We start from the raw sequence: 22,017 nt of genomic DNA, 5'->3' as shown, positions 1-22,017 counted from the left end.
ATTCCTTTTCACAAATGGGGAATTTTCAATCAAGTCAAAACATAACATAACAACCTCAAGTAATGCCCCAAGTCAACTTACTTAACATTGTGCATAACTCTTTAAAATCCCCAAAGATATTTATCCAGATAATCCCGTTTAGAACTACGATCATTTAATATCATATACCTGGATTATTTTCCTCCCGTGTAATCCACAAATTAGCTCCCATATCCTCAAGTTAATTTCATTATTATACAATCCATCTTGCCAGGTTTTCATCCAGACCCCATCTTGTTTGTAGGAATACAGCTACCCGTTCCCATTCCTTGTCAATATTATTCTTCTTCTCATCACTCAGTTTACATGTAAGTAAATCCATTTGTCTTATAACACTTAGCTTTGTTAACCAGTCCTCAATTTGCAATTTTTCTTCACTTTTCCAGTGTTTGGCCAGTATCAATCTAGTCAATGTTGTCATATACAAAAAAAACTTCCATATTTTGTAGTGAAACAAAAGTAGGTTGGTAGAATGGATACCAAACCATGTGACTTCTTAAACGAATCAGTCCAAACCTGAGCAGTGAAGATCTGAACCTGTTTTTGGATACCTTTGTACCTCCTTTAAAGTTTGGGTTAAAATCCAGGCAGATCACTGACATTGGAGGCAAGAGCCACTACTGCTTGTACAATGGTATCGACTGGAGTTTGGTTCCAGGACCCCATGGAAACTAAAATCCATAGATGCTCAATTCCCATTATATACAGTGAGGTAGTGAAATTGTATCCCTTATAAAAATGGCAAAATCAAGATTTGCTATTTGGAATTTAAACTTTTTTAAAAATATATTTACTCCATGGATGGTTGAATCTATGGATAAGGAATCTATGGATACAGTACCTGCTCAAGGAGAATCATTTGGCACAGTACTAATGTTATGCAGGATATTAATGTTTTCTATCTACATTGTCTAACTGCCTGAATTGAGTCCAGATTCCTCTTTACAGTAAAATCAAAATGAGGAGGGGAGAGGAAGAGAATAGGATCTGGAGCAATGGATTCAAACTACAGGAAAAGAGATTCCACCTCCTGACAGTAAGACCTGTTTGACAGTGGAACACACTCCAATGGAGCCTCCTTCTTTGGAGGTCTTTAAACAGGTGGCCTTTTATGCAGGGTGCTTTGATTCTGTGTTCCTGCATGGCAGGGGGTTGGACTTGGTGGCCTTTGGGGTCTCTTCCAACTCTATGATTTGAGGAGAAGGAGAAGGAGGATCATGAGAACATACTTGTGTGCCTATATATGACTCAGAGATTGGAAATGTTACTTCTTTGGTCCATAATTCCCAGAATCCCCTGCCTTCATTGCCATACAGTCTGTGGCAGTCTAGGAGATGCTATCCAAAGATGTATTTTCCAAGTTCTTAGTAAATCTGAAGAAAAGTGTAGCCTGGCAATATTTTGGATAGACTCCTGGCTGCTGATCCCTTCCTCCTCCCCTTCCCCTTGTCAAATCCAACCAATTCCTCACATGCCTCTGTATGCAAAACAGTTGATTCCTCCTTTAACTAGAACACAGCATGCCTGGGGTCAAATGTTGCTTTAGCAAGAAGTGAACTAGTAGGTGTGAAGGCCTGGAGCAATCCCATCCACAATGGACAGGCATTTCCATCCCATTAGCACATGCCAGACATCTTACACTCTCATGGTGAGGTTAAGGGTGCTTGTTCAGTTAAAGTGTGATTGTTCATTACTCATCACAGAGGCAAACTTCAACTGGAACAGATTTATCTGGGGAGAGATGTCAGTCTGAGGGCAAAAATGGCAAGGGTGTGTTGCTCTGGGGAAAATTGTTGTTTTGGGAGAAGCAGTGTTGAGTTGTTGCTTATCACTTGGGCAAACAAGATATCATGGGTATACCCAATCAGGATCTTCTGCATCCTGGTAAAATTTATTCTTTTCTTCACAAGGTTTTTATACTGCTTTTCATTTTTAACATCACAAAGTTGTTCAAAATGAAAGAAGATAAATGACACCCGCAGGTCGACTCAGTCAGTTTTAGAACATGACTTTTTAATTTGTATATTTTAAAGACTGTACTCATATGATCCTATAAGTGTACTTTAATTGTTTTTTAGTATTATATTTTAACTATTGGTTTTATATGTTTTCTCCTTAATTGTGTTTTATATTTTAATGGGCTGTACCCTGCCTTCATTAGAGGTAGGAAAGAAATAAAAATTATTATTATTATTATTATTATTATTATTATTATTGATGATGATGATGATGATGATGATGATGATGATGATGATGATGACCTATGCCCTTACAAGCTGTACACAAAAGAGTCTAGTCTATATGGTAAAGAAACATAAAAAAGGGGAAAACTCCTAGTCACAGATAGATAGAAGATTTGTCTTAGTACAAATTAGTACAGATTGGATACCCTTTATTTCAGCTCCTCTCTTGTTGTTCAAGAACTTGGAAATGTTAGCTTTTTTTTGGGCGGGGGGGATATAATCATGGTTCTGAGTGCTGTATTCTGAAAAGGGAGAAATTCCAGGCTGAAGACTGTTCCATTATTACACACATTTTCTGTCTATAATTTCTAACTGTGCAATCTACAGAAAGGCCTTCTTACACAGTTTGATTATTTGTCTGTCTCTAGAAACATCATCACTGTCCTCTCCTATGCATCTTTAAACTACACAAATAACCATAGCAGGAGTGCAGGACATTTGGTGGGTCAGACATTTCAGACTGCAGAGTTCTGAGAACTGATGTCCAAAGGATCTGATGGGCCAAAGGTTGTCCCACCTTGCCATACAAAGAGAGATGGTCTTCTCATCCCTTGTCACAACCCAGTAGCATTTCCCTAAAATATAATCCAAATGAAACCACTCTTCAAGCAAAACAAGACCTGCCTCCCAAGTTTTCCTCACTTGTCATCAGCAGTTAGTGAGGGAAAAATTGAAGACAAGCAGCCTACATCAGCATGAAAAGGCCATAGAAGCATTTTTCACTAACCCATGTGTCATGCGTATGACTTGTAGCATTAAAAAGAGATTGGAAAGATTACTTTAAAATTATAGAATTAAAAATTATTTTAAAAACCTTTAAAACTTTATTAAAAATACTTTTAAAATTATACAATTTTTAAAAGTAACCTTTCTAATCTCTGTTTAATGCTACAAGTCATAAGCATGAAACATGAGTTAGTGAAAAATGCTTCCATGACTTTTTCATGCTGCCATAGGGTCATCATAAAGCTACTTGTCTTCAAAGTTCTCAAGAAGATTCTCCAGATAGAGATGGATAAAAGACCCAGATGAAGGCAAGGCTCATGTTGCTAGAAGTATAGGCACCTCCTGAGGCCTTATCAGGTTTCAGATCTTTTAATTAATCAACCTTCTGATGTTGTTGTAGGCCTCACACACACTCATATTTCTCCTGGATCTTTACTCGGTGGTAACTCACCAGCTCAGTCCCACTGAACTTTGCATACACCCAGGGAAGCAGCTGCTGAGTAAAGAGAGCTGATCAGGTGGCCAAGCCAAGCACCCCACTGCTCCCACCTAAGAGGGGATTAATTGGGCCTCCTAAAGCTTAATTTATGTATCCTACTGGGAAAGGAGGAAAACCAAGTCCTCATTACTGAAGATTACTTCGTGCTTGCAATGGGAAGCTACAACTGAGGAGCAAAACCAAACAGCCATGACAAGATCAGCTGAGTTATGACAGAGCTGAAAAAAAGGCTTGACCATGAACAGCTGTAGAGAAACTCAAGGAGGTTTTTGTCCTTCCTCAAGGCACACAGTTGATTTTATCTCTTGGTTCTTAACAAATAAACCAAACCTTCAGTTTGGAAGGAGAGTTATTATGACACATCCAAATTCATTCTCTGAAGCCAAAAAGCATAGATACTCTAGCTTCTCTTTTCCAAACTACGTAACCTGCCCATATTTTGTAATTTCACAGAGATTTCCATCTTCAGTTTCCTTGTATTTTCCTAAAAATACAGTATGGATAGGAAGCAAAGTTGAGGGAAATCCTAGTGTTTCCCAGAAACCCCAAAGTAACCCCAGGTTCTTTTGGCATTGCACAGCTGGACTGCATCCAAATTGGCCTGATCCAGTTGTTCCCATGCCAAGAATTGCACCATCCCTCTTCCCAATGCTGAGCAGTGCAGAGAAAGGAGTTGACCTATTTTGGGGACCTATTTTCGGAGCAAGAGCTCTATGTAAAGCCTGCCTGGTATGACATTACATCTTTTGAGGTCAGAACAGGGTTGCTCATGTGATCAATTAGGAGCGGGTAGAGCAAACCCATCCTTGTTGATCACATGGTAGGGCACCCCACTCTGACCTCAGCAGAAGTGATGGCAACAGTCAGGCTCTTGCAGGGAGATGCTTGGCTCACAAGGCTGCATCGGCAGTGGCAGCACCAAAGGGATGGGCCAGTTAGGGTCAATGCTGTATGGCCTGGTTGGCCTATGTGCACAATGATGCAGCATTGCAGTGGAGTCAGCCCAGTGTGCGTGGCCATCATTGTGGTTGGTCCAAGGCCAGTCTGGGGTATAATGCTCCAGACTGGCCTCAGATTAAGAGGACGCTGTAGACATACCCTTTGAGACCAAATCTGAGATCAGAAACTCATTTTTATTTTAGCAAAGAGGGATGGGTCCTAATGCTGTCATAAAGATGGGCCTTTTGATGCCACAAAGACAAAACAAAGAAGAGTTAGTAAGTAGGCCAGACCTATTGGTGTTATATGGTCACTCCTCACTGATAACTCTGAGCCATGGAAGGAAAAATTAAAATACCAACACATTTTTCACTGACTGAGCTAGTGGCAAAATGTGTCAATAGTTGCAGTGTTTTCCACCATTCCATGTGGTCTTATCTACACCACAGAGGATATGTGTGGATATTTTCTAGGCTCTTCATTGCTGTTGCAATGTATGAAAGGCTCACTGCCAACTCTCAAGGAGTTTAACCTTCCCAATCCCTGTACTGCTACCACCAGGATTTATACAACAAGAAGTCTCATGAGGCACAGCACTGGGTTTCTACTCCCTACCTTGCTCCAGATGACATGATTTACCCTAAATGCATGCACCTAGGGATGTAGCCAAGAGGGAGGTCTGTGAGGTCCAGACTCCTCCCCCCTTCTGAGGCCACCATGAGAAAAAATGGGTGGGTGGGTAAGAGAGAGAGAGTGCCTAAGGTGGTGGCACTTAGTCTGGACCCCCCGCCCCCCCCCCCCCCACCCACAAAATCCTGGCTACGTCCCTGATGCACCTATCACCTCTCTTCCATGGGGTTGTCCATTCCAGCCAAATAAAAAATCCTCCCCCTGTACTCTTGCCGAGGAGTCTGGAATGCAGGGCCCAATCCCTGGTCTGGACAGTTCAGCACCAAACCTGTCACATAGCTCCCTTAAAATATTTTTTTTAAACTCACTTTTTGCTCCAGATCTTCCTTCCATTGTGATGCTAGTTGTTTACAATGCATCCTGAGGTGGCACCTGGTGCCACTACCACTGCCACAGGTGGCTCACTCTGAAGTCAGAATGAGGCACCCAGCAATGTGATCAATGCTGGACACCTCATTCTGACTTCAAAGTGAGTGGTGTGTGCCAATGGCACTCGTGGTGGGCAGCAGAGCAGGACACACATGCAAACAGCCACTCAGCTTTGCAATGGAGTGCCCAGGTAATTGGAGAACATTGGGACAGCTCCAGGACTAGAATACTCTGGGTTGTTCCCAGAGTATTCTGGCCTATATGGCCCTAGTCCCACTCTTCTGATTCTTGACATTTGGGGCATCAACATTACATCAGTGTAACACACATGCACACCCTTTCATGCTGAGCTAGATAACCTCGGTACCAGCTGAGAATGGGGAGGAATGGGCTTTCAGTCCTTAAAGCAAGGTTGGGCAATGAGATGAACAATACATTGTGGACTCTTCAACACTGTTTCAGAGACCATCTCCACTTTTTTTAGCCAGGGAAAGCCAGGTGATAACATTCACAGGCTCCATATCAAAAAATAAAGTTAGATATGCAAATATATGAAAAATGGGCTGGGTGCTGGCCATGGAAGGTGACTCTCAATGAATCACAGTGACAACATTTCTTATTATCACCTCACTGGCTCCATCTATAATGGTATCCATCTACCCATTGAATGGGAATGGTATGGGTTAGTTGGAAAGTTAACTCAGGTTGCAGATGAAACATAATAAACAGAAATGAGAGAGAACAGGGTGTGGGGTGAGAGCTCAGAAAATCTGGGGGTGACAAAAAGTTATTTCCCCATAATGTCTTCAGCATTTACAACTCGTTCATATTTGCATGGGGATTGGCTTGAGAGCTCTGTGCCTTACCTAATCTTTTTCCTATTGCCTTTAAATAGTTGCAGAGCTGGAATTGAATGTGGCAAAGGCACTTGGAAGAGGCAATTTTCAACTGATTGCATGACTCACTGAAAAGTACTCCAATCAAAGAGAGGCAAACAACCAATGTATCTGTCCTCTCATCATGGTGGGACTTGTGCTTCCAGAGACAATGTCTTTGTATCTCTTACAAAGGTCCAATGGTGATGGAAGGCTGGTAGAGGAAGGACTTAAGTGAGATGTGTAGCAGATCATGTCAGCAGGGCCCAGTCCTGTAACAGACCTTGAGTCAAGGAACGGCACCCTGAGTTTTGGGTGTCCCAAGGTAGTCAGGTAAAAGATTTCAAATAACAGTAATCTTCTGACAGCAACCCCCCATTTTAAAGAGCTTTTCTATCCCAAGTATAACAGAAGAGGGAAATGCCACATCTTATGTAGATGGCTCCTGCTTTGACATATGCATACCTCATCTAGAAAACGAGGTTGGTTTTTTTTGGTTTTTTTCATTTTGATAATGAGTGTAGACTCTCCCCTGCAACTACCCCTAAGTGCTGCACTCTGTCAGGAGAAATCTGTTGGGACTTACACACAGTGTTACCAGGGTCAAAACTACCCCAGTTTCTTTCTCAAATACATCAACACCCATCTGTTCCTTGTATTTCTCACCCCTTCCTTTCCTCCCTCTCCTGAGAGGGGAAAAATGAATGCATTACCTCTCACAATGAGAATTCTGCTCTTCCATGAATTTTTCCTTCAGTTCCCAATGCAGAGAGTGAGAAAATTGTTCACACCTAGAACTCTTGCATTTGCTGTGTTTGCATTTCTGTGGGAACTTTGCATGTCCTTTTCCACTGGATGCCTAACTTATATTTCTAGGTGCTTTGCTGAAGTTTGACATTACTGAAGTGCTAGAAATTTGAGAAGTGATGGCAAATTTCATGAAGGGGGGGCAGAATTCTAATTTGGAGGTAACATCTTCATTCCCCCACCCCATATCTACAACCTAGATCTCCATTCAACTTCACTTCAACCCCAGCTGCCTCCCCTCCTTGCAGTCATAAATAAAATATAAACGATTATAAAAATAAAATAGCATTTTAAAAGCTTCTAGCATTTTTGCTCCACTGCACATGTGTGGGTTGGAGATGACTATGGGCAGAAAGTCATGGGCAGGAGAGTTTTTAACTCTTTATGCCCCAGCTTCACACTCATACCAAACTCTCTCTCTCTCTCTCTCTCTCTTTCTCACCCACACACACACACACACACACACACACGTTCAACCATAACACTTTGGAAAAAGGATTAATTTGTACCAATGGAAGCTTATTTTCAAACCCAGTTGCGATGTGAGGGAAAGAGCAATGTGGCAGGTGTGTGACAGAGGAAGGAGGAAAAGGAGTAAATTATTTCCCTCCTTGAGACTAACCACCTGGAAATCTCTCCATAACATATCATAACAATTCATAACAATTCCTCCTTTAAAAAAGAAAAAACAAAAGAAAATCGGTACCAACAGAAATCTGTTTTTAGGATGTAGTGGTTTGACCATTGGGCTATGACTCTGGAGACCAGAGTTTGAATCCCATCTCAACCATGAAGTCCACTGAGTGACCTTGGGCAAGTCACACTCTCTCAGCCTCAGGCAATGGCAATGGCAAAAACTCCTCTGAAGAAATCTTGCCAAGAAAAACCCATGATAGAGCCTCCTTAGCATCACCGTACGTCAGAAACAAATTGAACACACCCAACAAAAACAAGAGCTGTTTCAGGGGCTGGAACTGAGGAAGGAAGGCTTGACACCTAGGCCCCGAGGCACTGTGGGAAATGGGAATTTCAGTGCTGAACTGCCTGGTGCTGATCCCAGTGTTGTGGCTGCTGTGGCTGCTGCCTCTGTTGTTGTTTCCACCAGGCAAGCCCTCTAGGGCCACCCCAGCACCTGTCCTGGCCAAGTAGGAGCCAACAATAGAAGCCAAAGAAGGAAAATGTTGAGTCAGGCAGATGGTAAGGAGATTGTAGGAAAGAACACAAAGATGTTTATCACACTATGCTCTTAAAGAGGTACTATTCCAGTGTGACTCCTCTAGCAGCCTCCTGTTGCATGCTGGGATTGGCAGTTTTAAGGAGCTGAACTTCTCTGCCTGAGAATTCTAAATACCCCTCCTTAAAACTGCCAATCCCAGCATGCAACAGGAGGCAGCTAGAGGAGTCACACTGGAATAGTACCTCTTTAAGAGCTCGTCTGATAAACACCAAAGACTCAGGTGCCTTTTTCTGTCCAGTTGTGGCTCCTGCTGAATTATTGAAGTATTTTGAAGCCAGACAGCTATCTATTTCTCTCTCTGTCATTAAATGGAATTGAATTTGGTGGCTACAGAAAAGCCTATAATAAGCTCCTGGTAATGAGAAAAAGAACAAGCTAGCAACCGAGAAGGTACCATGTGTACTTGCAGGATATGAAGACATTGTCTGCATTCTTTAGAAGTCATAGTCCTCTATTCCAGGATAACAACGTCAGAATTTCCCAGTCTGGATCAGATCAAAGGCCTTGTCAAGTCCAGCATTCTATTCCCACAATGGCCAAACAGCAGACTGTCATGAGAGCACGAAAACAGGAACTTTTATTACTTTTTTTCCCCTTCAGTTTGTGCAAGATGTCTCTAAACAAAACTTCTTTCTTTTCCTTTTGCAATGTAAAGCATACAAACTTGGCAAGGCCAAAAGACCAGCTCACTAATTGCAAGAAGCAAACAATACATCTAATACATTCGAAAGTTCATGCCAACAGTTCTAGTTTTTGCAAAAAATATAAAAAAAATAAAATTAGGCCAATTTATGCAACAACAAAGTGTATGCTTCCCAAAAAAGTGTGTTTTCCCTCCACCACCACCCCAAAAAACTCAACAAAAGATAGTTTGCAGTCCAGGAAGCTCAGCAGATCAGGCAGCACTATTTTTTCATGCTACCAGGGTCTATCCTCTTACCAAAAGGCTCTGGGGGAATGGCAGGAACCACCAGCCAATGAGAATTGAGCTGTTGGCTGTTGGTTGTGACCTGGGGAAAAGACAGAAAGTTTTCCTTCTGGTCCAGCCTGTGAACATATAAGCATGCCCCCCAAAACAGCATGTTCAGTCTAGATTGGAAATTTGTCTTGCCTGCCCACCCTTGGTGTGAGGCTTTATTGTGCATGTATTTATCATCACTTTAGACATGTATACATGGAATCTGGATCCAGGGAGGTAGCATTTTTAAGTTGGAGGAGTCCCCTCAAGGAACTTTGGGAACATGGATAGTGGTAGACATGCCTGACTCAGGAGGGGCATCTGGTGTGCCATGCCCACAAGTAGCAAGGGAAATCATGCAGTGGTGTCTGCTCATGTGGAATCCTATAACTGTCAAAATGGGGGTATTCAGCTCATTGACCAATAGGCAGGTTGGACAAAGCCTGGATCTGGTCGCAGGATAATGCCAACCTTATGGTCAGGTGTAATCAATAAAAGTAATCTCAGTTGTGTCATTGTAATGTATTCTGAGTAGGTTGCCCTTGTTGCAAAGATACCATATGTCACAACTAGAGTGCTCAGTGTCCCCAGCTACACTTATTTTTCCTCTGTTAAAAGAACTGGTTTGGGTGCCATATTTATGCATCTGCAACTGAACTTCAGAAGTAAGTCAGCCCTAAACAACTTAGGAGCAGGACACCTAGCAAACTAGTTTTTCTTACATCAGGGAAGCTGTAGGACAAAGACGCTGTACAACGTGTGGGCCAAATGTGGCCACTTAATATTTTTGTGCCCCCCCAACACTCCAGGAAAATTTTTTAAAAACCAGTATTGTGATTTGGCACTTTAATTTGGGGACAAATTGTTAAATGCACTAACAATACAACTGACCAACATAGTCAATTAACTTAAGAAGCCTTTTATTTGTAGGGAACCTTTTATTTTCCAAGACAGTGCAATTTCTAACAGGGACAATTACCTTAAATCAAATAGGACACCTCTTGAGTTGAAACAGGAACATTGGTTCTGTCATAAGCCAACAGCCAGCTGCTTCTGCTATCACTTAAATTTATGGTTTCTCAACCTGATTAAAAGTTATTCTATAATAAATTTAAATCATTATACAATGAATTCTATCATTATATCATCTGAATGCTGGGTGGTGATAGAATTAAATGAAATTAAGGAATTCCTTAATTTGTTTTCCTTAATTTCAGCTAAATTTGAATGATATATTTTACAATCATGTAACTAATTTTTATGTATTTTTTTAAAAAGCAGAAGAATGTAATCCTTGAGGCCTTCCTCAATAGTGTCACTAGGAGGATGTGGGGTGTGTGGCCCACAAAGGGTGACACCTCAGAACAAGTTTTGTAATCTTATACACCCAGAGAAGTCTGCCATATTGGTAGTACTTCTCCTATTTTCTTACTGTAACCCTAAAAGATGGGGGACGCTGGGCGTTCCCACCCACAATGCCAGCTTCTCCTTGAAATTTGGGGAAATTATAGCTCAAAGGAGGCCTGCAAGAGAAAGGTAAGTGAGAGGATCTTTTCACTTATGTATACCAGCAATAATGGGTCCAATTTTTAATCTGTTTAATTGTAATTCAGTGAGGAATGGTAACAAAGAAAATTTGTTTATAGAACAAAGAAGAAAATAATTGCTGTTTGCACTGAAAACTCTTTGATTGAAGAAGAACCATGAAATAGTTGAATAATTGTGGATTTGCCGCTTCATCCCATGTCAACTGTGTATGTGAAGGACTTTTTCAAACAGCAGTTGGTTTGATTGTACAATCCTCCCTCCATATTGACGGATTTGACTTTTGTGAATTTGATTACTCACGGATTGTATCAGTATGTTCTCTCTAGGAATATCTAGGTCCTCCAGTACAACTCTGTGGCCAACTTTAACCAAAGGTTGCACTGAAAGACTTTGAGATTCCTAGAGAGAGCAATCATCTAGGCCAGTGGTTCTCAACCTGTGGGTCGGGACCCCTTTGGGGGTCGAATGACACTTTCATGGGGGTTGCCTAAGGCCATTGGAAAACACCTATTTAATTACAGTTATGAAGTAGCAATGAAAATAATTTCATGGGTTTGGGTCACCACAACATGAGGAACTGTATTAAAGGGTCGCGTCATTAGGAAGGTTGGGAATCACTGCTCTAGGCATTTGTAGCTCCTAAAGCACAATTCTGTGGTCAATGTCTGGCAGATGTTGGTCACAGAGTTGCACTGAAGGACCTAGAAATTCCTAAAGAGGTATCTCAGGTAAAAACATAGTGTTTTTGTTATTTTCCACGTTCATAGGTCCTCTCCCCTAACCCCAGTGAATGTGGAGGGACCACTGTATTATCATACGAAAAGAAACATTAGATTTTTTAAAATGTATATCTAAATTTGTAATATAATTTTGTAAGTATACAAGGACCTTTGTTAGTATCATTTTATTGCTCTGTTATTTCGAACCCTGAAGCATGCCTACCTCTAAATATTACTTGTGAAACTGCATATCCAGTGGTAAGAGTGTGGGATATGCTTACTCTGACCCTTTTGTAAACTTCAGGAGCCTTACTAATAGCGCATTAGCCATCTCCTATCCCCTTCCATCTCTCCCTTACTTCTGGAATCTATGCCCAGAGAGTGCCCTTTAATATCCTTTAAAACGTGTGTATGTGTTTGCTTCTAGGGAGCCACCCATTTGAAATTACAGCTTGAAACTACACTGTAAATTGACAACAATCAAAAATACCATGTCAAATTCTGAGGAAACTGTCATTATTTCTTGATGAGTTATGTCTCCCTTCTCCTCCCTTTGTTTTTTTTACTTCAATTTTTGGCTTGAAACCTGGCACTACAACCTGATGGACAACCTAAAACCTTCTATCAACTACTGAGGCATCTAACACCTAGTCGGTTTGCTTCAAGGATATCTGTCCTACCTTTCTCTCACAATGGGATTCAAAGTGGGTTACAATAATTTAAAAAGACAAAAGTAAAAACATTGACTACTAAAGTAAAAAAAATTAAACATTTTTCATATTAAAATTAAATATTAAAATATTAAAACATATGTTTAAAAGTTTTACAGTACCTTTTATGTAAACATTTGAGACTTTGTTATGTTAAGCAGTATATAAAGATCACTCATAAGTTAGTAAAAGCAATTTGGGGAGGTTGGGGGAGAGACTTGTAATAACCGATCTGTGTTCTTTCGGTTTCTTCAGACTCTCCTCCCACCTCTTTACTTTTTGCTCCACATCATACTTAAGGCAAGTCAAATGTATGCATTATAGAATCTATTAAGAAAATCCGGTTTTGTAAAAATTACTGCCGTCTCAAGCATGTTCTTAAGAACATAGATATGAAAGAAGAAATATGAAGCAGAAAGAACTTTACAAATTTCCAATGCAGACTAGATGCTTTGAATTGATTGCTTTTGTTCCATTTACAGCCCCTTGTTTCTTATCAGCATATCTGAGGAGAAATGAAGGACGCACCAAAAAAGCACATGAATATATTAAGCTACCAGACAGACTTCCCACTTCTATAGTGATCTGCCTGCTTCATTAAAAAAAAAACTGGCAGAAAAATACTGTTGTGACACTTTTGAAGCACACCATCTCTCTTTTCTGTTGAAGAGAACCAGGTCAAGTTTATGTAAGTGTTTATTACAGAAGAAGTCAGAAACTTAGTAAATGTTAACATTTGCTGGTCACTGTTAGGATTAATAGGAAATAAATTGGATGGTTTATGCTACAAGTTTTGCTTTGGTTTTTGGCAGATGATATTTCCATTGACTTGATTTGAGCAGGTTCCAAATGGGTAAAGCCCATCAAGGAGACTGGAGAATTCCTTTAATTTTCTTTAAATTGAGGAACATGTAAGAGAGACAAGATGTCAATATGGTGAAATATAATCCTATACATGATGGCTCCCAAATAAATCCAGCTTGTGTTCAGACTTAGTTCCCACTCCCTAACTAAGGCCACAGCCCTAGCCATGAAATTGGCCAAAGGTCTGTATTGAACCAGGTAAGTTAAGAGCCAGGATGGCAAAGGAATTTCAGCACTGAACTAGGAAGGTGGAGACTAGAGTTCAAATCTCCACTCAGCCATGAAAACCCACTGAGTGGCCTTGGACAAGTCACCCTCTCTCAACCTCTGAGGAAGGCAAAGTCACCCCCTGAATAAATCTTGTCAAGAAACCCCCACAATAGATCCCTCATAGTGTCACCATGTGTCGGAAATGACTTGAAAGGCACACAACAAGAAGCGAGTTAATTGGGGGGGGGGCACATGCCAAAAATAAGTTGGAGCCACAGTCAGTGTGAGCCAAGCCACATCCCCACTAGTTTGGGCTCATCTAGATGGCTCTCCCTCCCCAGCACACCCTTCCCAATCTGACAAACATATACAGTCCATCCAGAGGATAGCCAACTACGGGAAGGCTGGTGACTGTAGTCCAGCAGTGGCTGCTATGCCAACATCAGTAGAATGGTGAATCCACTCCCAATTTTAATCTGAAATTTGTTGGAGCTGTCCAGGATACTGATCCTACTTTGGGGAGAGGTTTTGGCACCTTGAATAGCTCCTATATAAATTCACAATAAGACCCAGAACAAAATCATCACTCCAGTGATATCAGAGACAACAGCAGCTGCTGGTGTGGAGCAATAACTCACACCTTTCTAGGGCTGTAGAAAGAAAATATCAAATTTGTCTCCCCCAATCTGGTGCCCCCTAGATATGTTGGACTGCAACTTCCATAATCTCCAGCCACCATCACAGCTCCTGCTATCACTGTTTGCTAGGGATGGTGAGAGTTGTATTCCCACATGACCAGAGGGCATGAGGTTAGAAAGGAGGCAGTTGTAAAGGAAAGTATATTAGTATATAGGGGATAAAAGCATCCTTTTGAACAGCATTGTCTCATTTGTTAAATTACACTTCCAGAAGAGCATGGACTCCAAGGATTGAGGACTCTGGGGTTTGATATCTTTGCACCGATGGCAGAGGGGTTAATAATATTATAGACATCACTGATATGCCAGTCAAGTAAGCAGGCAACAGGGAGCAAAGATGTGGTTTTATTTATAGAGTACACTTTCCTGATCATCACCTGCAATGAAAATGGGCTTATTTTTAACAGACTGTTCTCCTCCTTGTCAAAACAGCATCATATTAACAGGGGGCAGGGAGAGAAACACCCCACCTGAACAGTGCATTTGGTGAACTGATAAGAGGAATCACATGGAGAAATCACCCCTGCTTGCTCAGAAACTGTTGCTTGGGGCCAAGTTAGGTAAGCATGATGCCAGAAGACCCATCTCTCCAAAAGTGAGTTTGCCCCAAAAAAATATAGGGGTGAGTGGTGGGAAGCATCAGCCCTTCAGGTATTGATGAACTGCTATTCCCATCACATGTCATTAGGGAAGCATTTGGGAAAGTTATGGTATTGGACCACAGGTCCCAGTATCCCTCAGAACAACTAGTTCTCTTGACTATTTTCCAGAGAACTGAAGTTCAACAACAACTGGAGGGCCACAAGTTACCCAGCCCTGTTGCACCTCTTTATGGTACAGTGGGCAAATTCTGCCTCAACAGTTTGCCCAAAGTTGAGCTCATTCTTCTCCTTAGATTCCATTGAGGGGGTATATGCTTGGTCAAGGGGAATGGGTGGAAGGAGAAGACTGCAAGCAGGGAGGGAGAGGATGTGGCACCACTCATTTGCATATCACTTTTGATCTGAAAATTAGACTCATCCATTCCCACTCTCCCATTTCAAGCATGATTAGATCAGAGCCTCCTTAAGAATGACTACCTGCTGCTACCATATCTAGTTGGGACTAAAGATGGTTCAGCCACCTTTCTAGATTACTATCTGCCATTAAACCCAATGATCTTGTTCCTTCAGTATATTGAGGAGACTGTGAGCTCATAGCAAATTTTACCATTACTGGCAGGATTGAAATTGCCAGCAAATGGAAAAGGTGTCAGATCTGGATTGGATTAGAAAGAGTTGTCACGCATTATGTATGATAAAATGTGTAATTTAGAGAAAGAAGAAAGAACATTCGCAACCGAGCCCTGTTTGATATGAGAGATAAAGCATTGTACTGAGACTGGAGTTTGGTTTGGTGGACCTTTGAATCAGTCGTGAGCCTCATAAAACTGTTTAGCTTTAATAGAAGTTCATATCAAGAATGCAGAAAAGAGTCCAAAAGTTTCCTGAATAACACTGATGTGTTAAATTTAAACAAGAACAAAAGCCGGCCCCCACAGGATGTCACAGGCAGAATTCCAGAGGCATGCAACATGATTATAAGTGACCCAAATACATTAAGCACCGGATCCTATCTGATCTTGGAAGCCAAGCAGGGTCAGTCTTGGTTAGTATTTTGATGGGAGACCACCAAAGAAGTCCCAGTGCTGTAGGCTATATTTCAGAGGAAGGAACTAGCAAAACTTTTTTTCTTTTCTTTTTTTCTTTTCTTTTCTTTTTTCTTTTTTTTTCTTTTTTTTTTTTAATTTTTTTTGGTAGTCCTTGCCTAAGAAAGCCCTATGAAATTCATGGAGTCACCCTAAGCTGACAGGAAGCTTAAAGACACATGCAACATAATTTTAAAGTCACCTGGTGCAAAATGCTGTGCTTAACAGGAGCAATGGGGAGGTCACATAGCTCAGTGGTAGAGCACAGGGTAACAGAAGGTCCCAGGTCCTTGGCACCTCCTGTTGAACGGATCAGAACGTAGGTGGTGGGAAAGAGCTCTGTCTGGGAACCTAGAGTGCTCCTTGCCAGACAGAACAAACATTACATAGCTTCCTTCCCAGTTTGCATGCCATAGTAACACAGGGATTCCCATGGACATGCTGTTCAACACTATATGCTATGCTATAGGTGCCATTCGTTGCATTTTTGAGCCTGGCAAAGTAGTGGTTCTCTGGCTTATTTCTCTCCAACAAGTCAAAGAACAAACCCTAAGATCTCCTGAAGTATTTCTCTGCCTTGAGGGACAAGAGCCAGCTCCCGCCAGGTTCAAACATCAAAAAACAAAACAAAACAAAACACATATATTAGCATAATGTTTCATCTTCAACAAGCCAGACATTTCTAGAATTGTCATGACATCTGAATGCAGCCAGTGTCACAATTCTAGTCCCTCCTCCCATAAAAGTAGCTTTCCAAGAAACTTGCAGATTGAGAGAAAGACCATTTCTACAGAACCCACAGGTTAAAAGACATTTGCCTGCTCTTGCAAAGGATGTCCTTATTTGGAGATCACTGCCTAAAGACAGCAGCATTCCTGCACTAGCACAAAATATTTCTAACTTTTTTGTCAGGTCCAGCTTTTCATGCAGAAGTTAGACCTGATGAACAATGAACATGGCCAGCTACTGCTCATTCTTAGCTAGCAGTTCAGAAAACTCTCTTAGAAGGATCTTCTGTTTGCAATGCTGATTCCTCTGGAGATGTGGAAGTGTTTCTATCCAGAGGTTTTGCAAGAGGAATTGTTGTAGTGGTTATGCTGGGGCAGGAAATGGGGAAAGAATTAAGGTGAAAATCTAATCATTGTGCAGTGCATTGTACCAAAAACTGAACTGAAATTGAACTGAATTGAACTAACATGTCCACCTCCCCTGCCCTTTGCTGTCCACTCCTCCAACCTGTCTTTATTTATTTATTTTATTTTTTATTTTTTTTTATTTTATGGTATTTATACCCCGCCCTTCAGCCACTATCAGAGCAGCTAATGTGTGTTAATGTGTGTTGATAGAAAATAAAACTTTGGCCAAGATCTTGCGTTGGAAGATGTAACTAAGAAGATGGAGTTCTGTCATTGTCTAGCTACAGTACAACTCTCAATACCAGTACCCAATATACCATTGAAGCCAGGCAGCGCTCCTCTATGAGGATTTCTGATGTGCTGGAGAGAAGGGGACTGAATGATGATGTATCCAGCTCTCCCCAGCAGCAAGACATGATGTATCATGTTTCTCTTCCAGAAAATGGCTGGATGCAGCTTGGAAATCCTTCTTTGGGCAGCTGCATGGCTTCAAAGGTTGGGGAGCAGTTTTGATCATTGCAATGATACAAGAATACAAGAACTGTAAATGAGAATTCCAATAGTTAAAATGTCATTAAGTTCACTTGCAACAGCATAAATACTGGACAAGCTGCCAGAGTATAAATGTCTACTCAGAAAGAAGGCCTATTGAGTTAAATAGGACTTGGTCCCAGGTAATCAGGAAAGTAGTGACAATGGGGGTGGGGGGGGGGCAAATAAAGACATTACCATCTCCAATAACTATTCTGCCCCCAGCCTGTGAAACTTTTCTTCCTTCCCCAGATTTCTAGGTTTGCAGTTAAGCATTCGGAAATACAGATTAGGCCAAAAAGAAAAGGATGTGATAGATTCCCACAAATTCTAATACTAACGCTTCTCAAGCTTACTAAAACACTAGGCAAGCATGCAGAGGGAAGTGGTATACCTACAGTTTTGGTGTATCTACAGTTTTGTGAGAATTCATTTTCAGCTTTGACACATGTGCTGACACCATCCAGGCAGTCAATGTTTTGTCAGAGAAAAGCAAATGTAGTAGGCTTGGCTTTTGAAATCAACAAATTTAAAAGAATTTCAAGTAGACAGTTTCTTTTAGAGAAAGAATGCACATTAGACTTTATTAACCATACAGATCCTCACAGTAGGATGGCTTGTACAATATGCATTCAGTTCTTAGTTATTATGGTTTAGTCTTTGCATCTGGAAGATACTGTATTTCAAATTGATTTGCTTTTTTGAAAGCTTAACAACTTACCTGACCAAATATAGAATTACAATCTAAACATCACTAGCCCATCTACTACAATTATAAACTAAATGTTACTACAGTTACAGCCAAAATATTAGTGGCCAAGATACTACAATTTTAATTTTTAAAAAACATGTATTTTTCTTATTTTGTTGACTTTGCAATGTGTTTGCTTCTAGGAAGCTAGTAACTCTCATCACATGAAATACTGAAGAAGAAACCACCAAATCCCCAAGCAACTAATGCTGGCTACAAAAATACCATGGAAGAAAAGACTAATTGATCTTGTGAGCAGTCCAGCTTCATGCACCTTTTACCATGCAACTGACAGACATTTTTACCAGTAGCTGAAGGTATGGCTGAGTCACTGTGCATCATTTGGAAATGTTATGTGGAACTACTCCAGAGCTATTGTCCATTAGGAGGGAAAGCCTTTTTCAGTAGGACAAATTTCCTCTGACAGGGAACAAGTTGTGGAGAGGAGCTTTGGATGAGTAATCCTTTTTGGATCACACCTGTGCCTAAAAGTTCCATGCATTACTCTTTAAGTGATAGGACAGGCTTTAAAAATCAGTATTTTGCTTTTTGTCTCTTGTTATAGTTTTTAAATCTGAAAACAAGTAGCATCTGGTTTTGAAAAAAGGACCTCCAGACCTAAAGGCAGATGTTGCACCTCCTTACGTCTGTGTCTCTCTGTTTTAATTATGAATGTCAGCATGGTCGCATCACGTCTCCTTTTAATCTGCTTTTATTAACAAGTCGGCTAATGTTAGCACTCATCGTATTCTGTGCCACACGCAAACTGTAATTATACTCAATTTTACTTAATTAAAATGTTCTGATTACTTGCTACTAAATGCTATTTCCCATTCTGAGCCTTTTGGGGGACAGTGTAGGCTAAAACCCATTATAAATAAATAAATGAGCCAGTGTGATGTAGTGGTTTGAGTGCTGGGCTACAACTCTAGAGACCAGGGTTTGATTCCCCACTTGGCTATGGAAACCCGCTGGGTGACCTTGGGTGAGTCACACAATCTCAGTCCCAGAAAACTCTGTGATAGGTTCACCTTAGGGTCACCATAAATCAGAAATGACTTGAAAGCAGACAGCGACAAACAAATCTAAACTTACACATTCTTGACTAGAATTCAAAGATATAGCCATGTTAGTCTGTAGAATCAGTATGCAGAGAAATCTTGTAGCATCTTTGAGACTAACTGAAAGAAAGAAATTGCAGTATGAGCTTTCATAGACTTCAGTCTACTTTCTGAGATGCATTTGGTGGAGACATATATATGCAACCATCAAATTGGGCCTACAACTTCAATTCCATACTCAAAGGATTTGTAATTTGTATTGACATCCTCACATACCAATGGCATATATATATATATATATATATATATATATATATATATATATGTCCACCAAATGCATCTGAGGAAGTAGACTGAGGTCTATGAAAGCTTACACTGCCAATTTCTTTCTTTCGGTTAGTCTCAGAGGTGCTACAAGATCTCTCTACATACATTCTGACTAGTTTGTATTCACAATCCCTACATTTTTCCTAGTTTAAGTAATTCATAGGGGCCATGAAAGTCCACCAATCCCCACTTACTGGGCAAGAGCTACTGTGATCAATAGAGGAGTCTTCTCCAGGGAGCACTGGTTGATGTTACCACCCACCCCTTTTGCCTGAGTGATCTCCAGTGCAAGAGGGAACTGTAACAGGGCCCCTGCCTCTGGCTGTCCTACTAGAGATTACTCATGGGAGGGGTGGGAACATCAGTCAACTGCTTCCTTTTCCTAATTGACAAGCCAGCAGTAGCTCCTGCCTGATAAATAGCTATTGAAAGTGTTGGTCATGGAGACACTACATAGCTGCAGAAATAAGGTGGTTGCACATTCATAACTGTCTTAGTGAATTCTCGCCATAAATTAAAATTACCAAAAATAACCAAAAACAGCCAAACCCCTCCCAGAAAGTAACCCATTTAATTAATGTGAAATTGGAATTGTTACTCAAAATATTGACATTATCAGTGTGTCATGATTAAAATGATGAATTTTAACTTTGTTGTGCAAAATTTGGGTGACAAATCAATTTGAATAAATTATTCCCAGTTCTGGGGCTAGTGAGGCAGCAGAATGAATGAAACAAATAAATAAATACAAAGTTAGCCTGGGGAATTTCTCTATCCCTCATCTTCCCTCCTACGCATCAATGGCCACATTCCCTCAGAAGCAATTTGTGGAGACCACATGCTGATATTCCACCAGAGACAAAAAAGAGTAAGATAAACGTCTTTCACTCTCTCTCTCTCTCAACTTCCTCTCTACTCTGTGGGCTACTGATGAAGAGACAGACTTGTCCACTTACTGGATACAGAAGGCTTTTGAAATTAGCCCAAGGCCTAGGACTGCATTTTGGGTGTTTCTCTACAAAGGTTCGATCAGGATGACATTTTGGGAAGTGGCCTCTAAAAAAGATGGGCAGAAGAAAGTCAAAAGGTCTTCAACTTCCCAGAGGTGCACCACAGACCATTATTTATGCCTCAATGAAATGCACAAAAATACAACCATAGAGAAAATTTTGCAGTCTGTCACAAGCAAGGACATTGATAGATAGGTTCTATATAAAGCATTCTAAAACCAGCACTTAGCATCCAATGTTCTTGAGAATGATTCATCCAAATCAGGTAAGCAGCTTTAATCTTGCCTTAAAATAGGTGCTTCAAATATATTGGGGGGGGAGAAGGGGAAGAAGACATCAGGTAGGTCAAAGTAGGGGGAAAAACAGGACATTTTCTTATGGAAATTTACTAGCTATGCCAAATGTTATGGGAAACAACATTTCTGTTGTGTCTGGTGAGAGGTGATCCATTTCTCCAAGCCTTCTATAAAGACTGGTAAGTGAACTCTTCATCTAAGCAGCCACTCAGGAATGGAAACCAAACAAATCCCAATGTGGGAAAGAGAAAAATTGATGGGTCTGCCCATCCAGGCAGAGGAGTTGGAGAGCTTAGCTCATGAAAGTCTAGTGTATTCATTCAACCTCATTTGTGGTGCTGATTTTTTTCATAGCCTTTCCATCTTTGAGAGCACAAGATACAATCCCTTTCCCTATCAAGAAGAAGTGTGCCTGGTTGAATTTGGCCAGTGCCAAATTCAGTTCAATACTGAACATGAGACCTTCAGTACTCAGCCTGAGTTGAGATGAGAATTTAATTCAGGTTTTTCCCCCCACTGGAATTTGTAACACTCATCATATATTTCTTGGAAGGAACCTTTTAAAATATAAAGTGGAAAGGAAAAAAAAACGGAATCAGATGTGTGTGGGGGAGGCAAAATTTATTCACAGGAGCAAAAGACCCCACTCCTCATTATTTAAATCACATGCTGGAAAAGATGCCAGGAGTCTCTCAACACAACACATTTGTATCAGTTTTATACCCTTTTAACTGGCACAGCTCTATTCTGTGAAATCCTGGGACTGATACCTTGGTGAGATGCTTGGAAGTTTCTCCTCAAAATCTGTAGTACTGGGGTTCAGAGGGAAAGGGAAAGGGACTGGCCCTCTCTAGCAGAAAATCCCAAGTACCTAGCCAAACTGTAAATTCCAGAATGCTACAGAATGAATGCCATGGCAAGTGGCATCAGACTTCTATAATCGTGTCATGTGATGGAAGGATTCAGCCCTGACTGCACATGTCAGATATTTGTGTCTTCTCCAAAGGCCAAAGACGGAGACCTGGAAAAGTAGCTGTAATCTTAATACCAGGATGGGCCCAGCAGAGGGGCTGTGTGAACTAGTACC

The 22,017-nt window shown here is 40.9% G+C and overlaps 2 protein-coding genes across 3 annotated transcripts in view; one reads left to right on the top strand and one right to left on the bottom strand.

Annotated features, from left to right (window-relative positions):
• Positions 1-22,017, bottom strand: part of TAC3 (tachykinin precursor 3) — a 169,072-nt gene that overhangs the window by 54,276 nt on the left and 92,779 nt on the right. Inside the window, exon 3 of one of the 2 annotated variants that reach the window (XM_042451485.1) lies at positions 8,819-8,972. The exons of the other annotated variant lie outside the window; for it this stretch is intronic. Coding sequence (XP_042307419.1) covers positions 8,819-8,869 — 51 coding nt within the window. The 5' untranslated portion in view covers positions 8,870-8,972. The remainder of the gene's footprint in view (positions 1-8,818; positions 8,973-22,017) is intronic. 2 annotated transcript variants of the gene reach the window in all.
• The window catches only part of LOC121922267 (retinol dehydrogenase 7-like), a 34,085-nt gene continuing 30,450 nt past the window's right edge, over positions 18,383-22,017 (top strand). The window contains exon 1 of the mRNA XM_042451476.1: positions 18,383-18,553. The gene's annotated coding sequence lies outside the window, so the exon portion shown is untranslated. The remainder of the gene's footprint in view (positions 18,554-22,017) is intronic.

Source organism: Sceloporus undulatus, chromosome 2 (genome assembly GCF_019175285.1).
Source record: "Sceloporus undulatus isolate JIND9_A2432 ecotype Alabama chromosome 2, SceUnd_v1.1, whole genome shotgun sequence".
In the NCBI taxonomy this organism is placed as follows: Eukaryota; Metazoa; Chordata; class Lepidosauria; order Squamata; family Phrynosomatidae; genus Sceloporus; species Sceloporus undulatus.
Note: the sequence above shows the minus strand (reverse complement) of the source record. Positions and strands in the feature narration are given on the sequence as shown.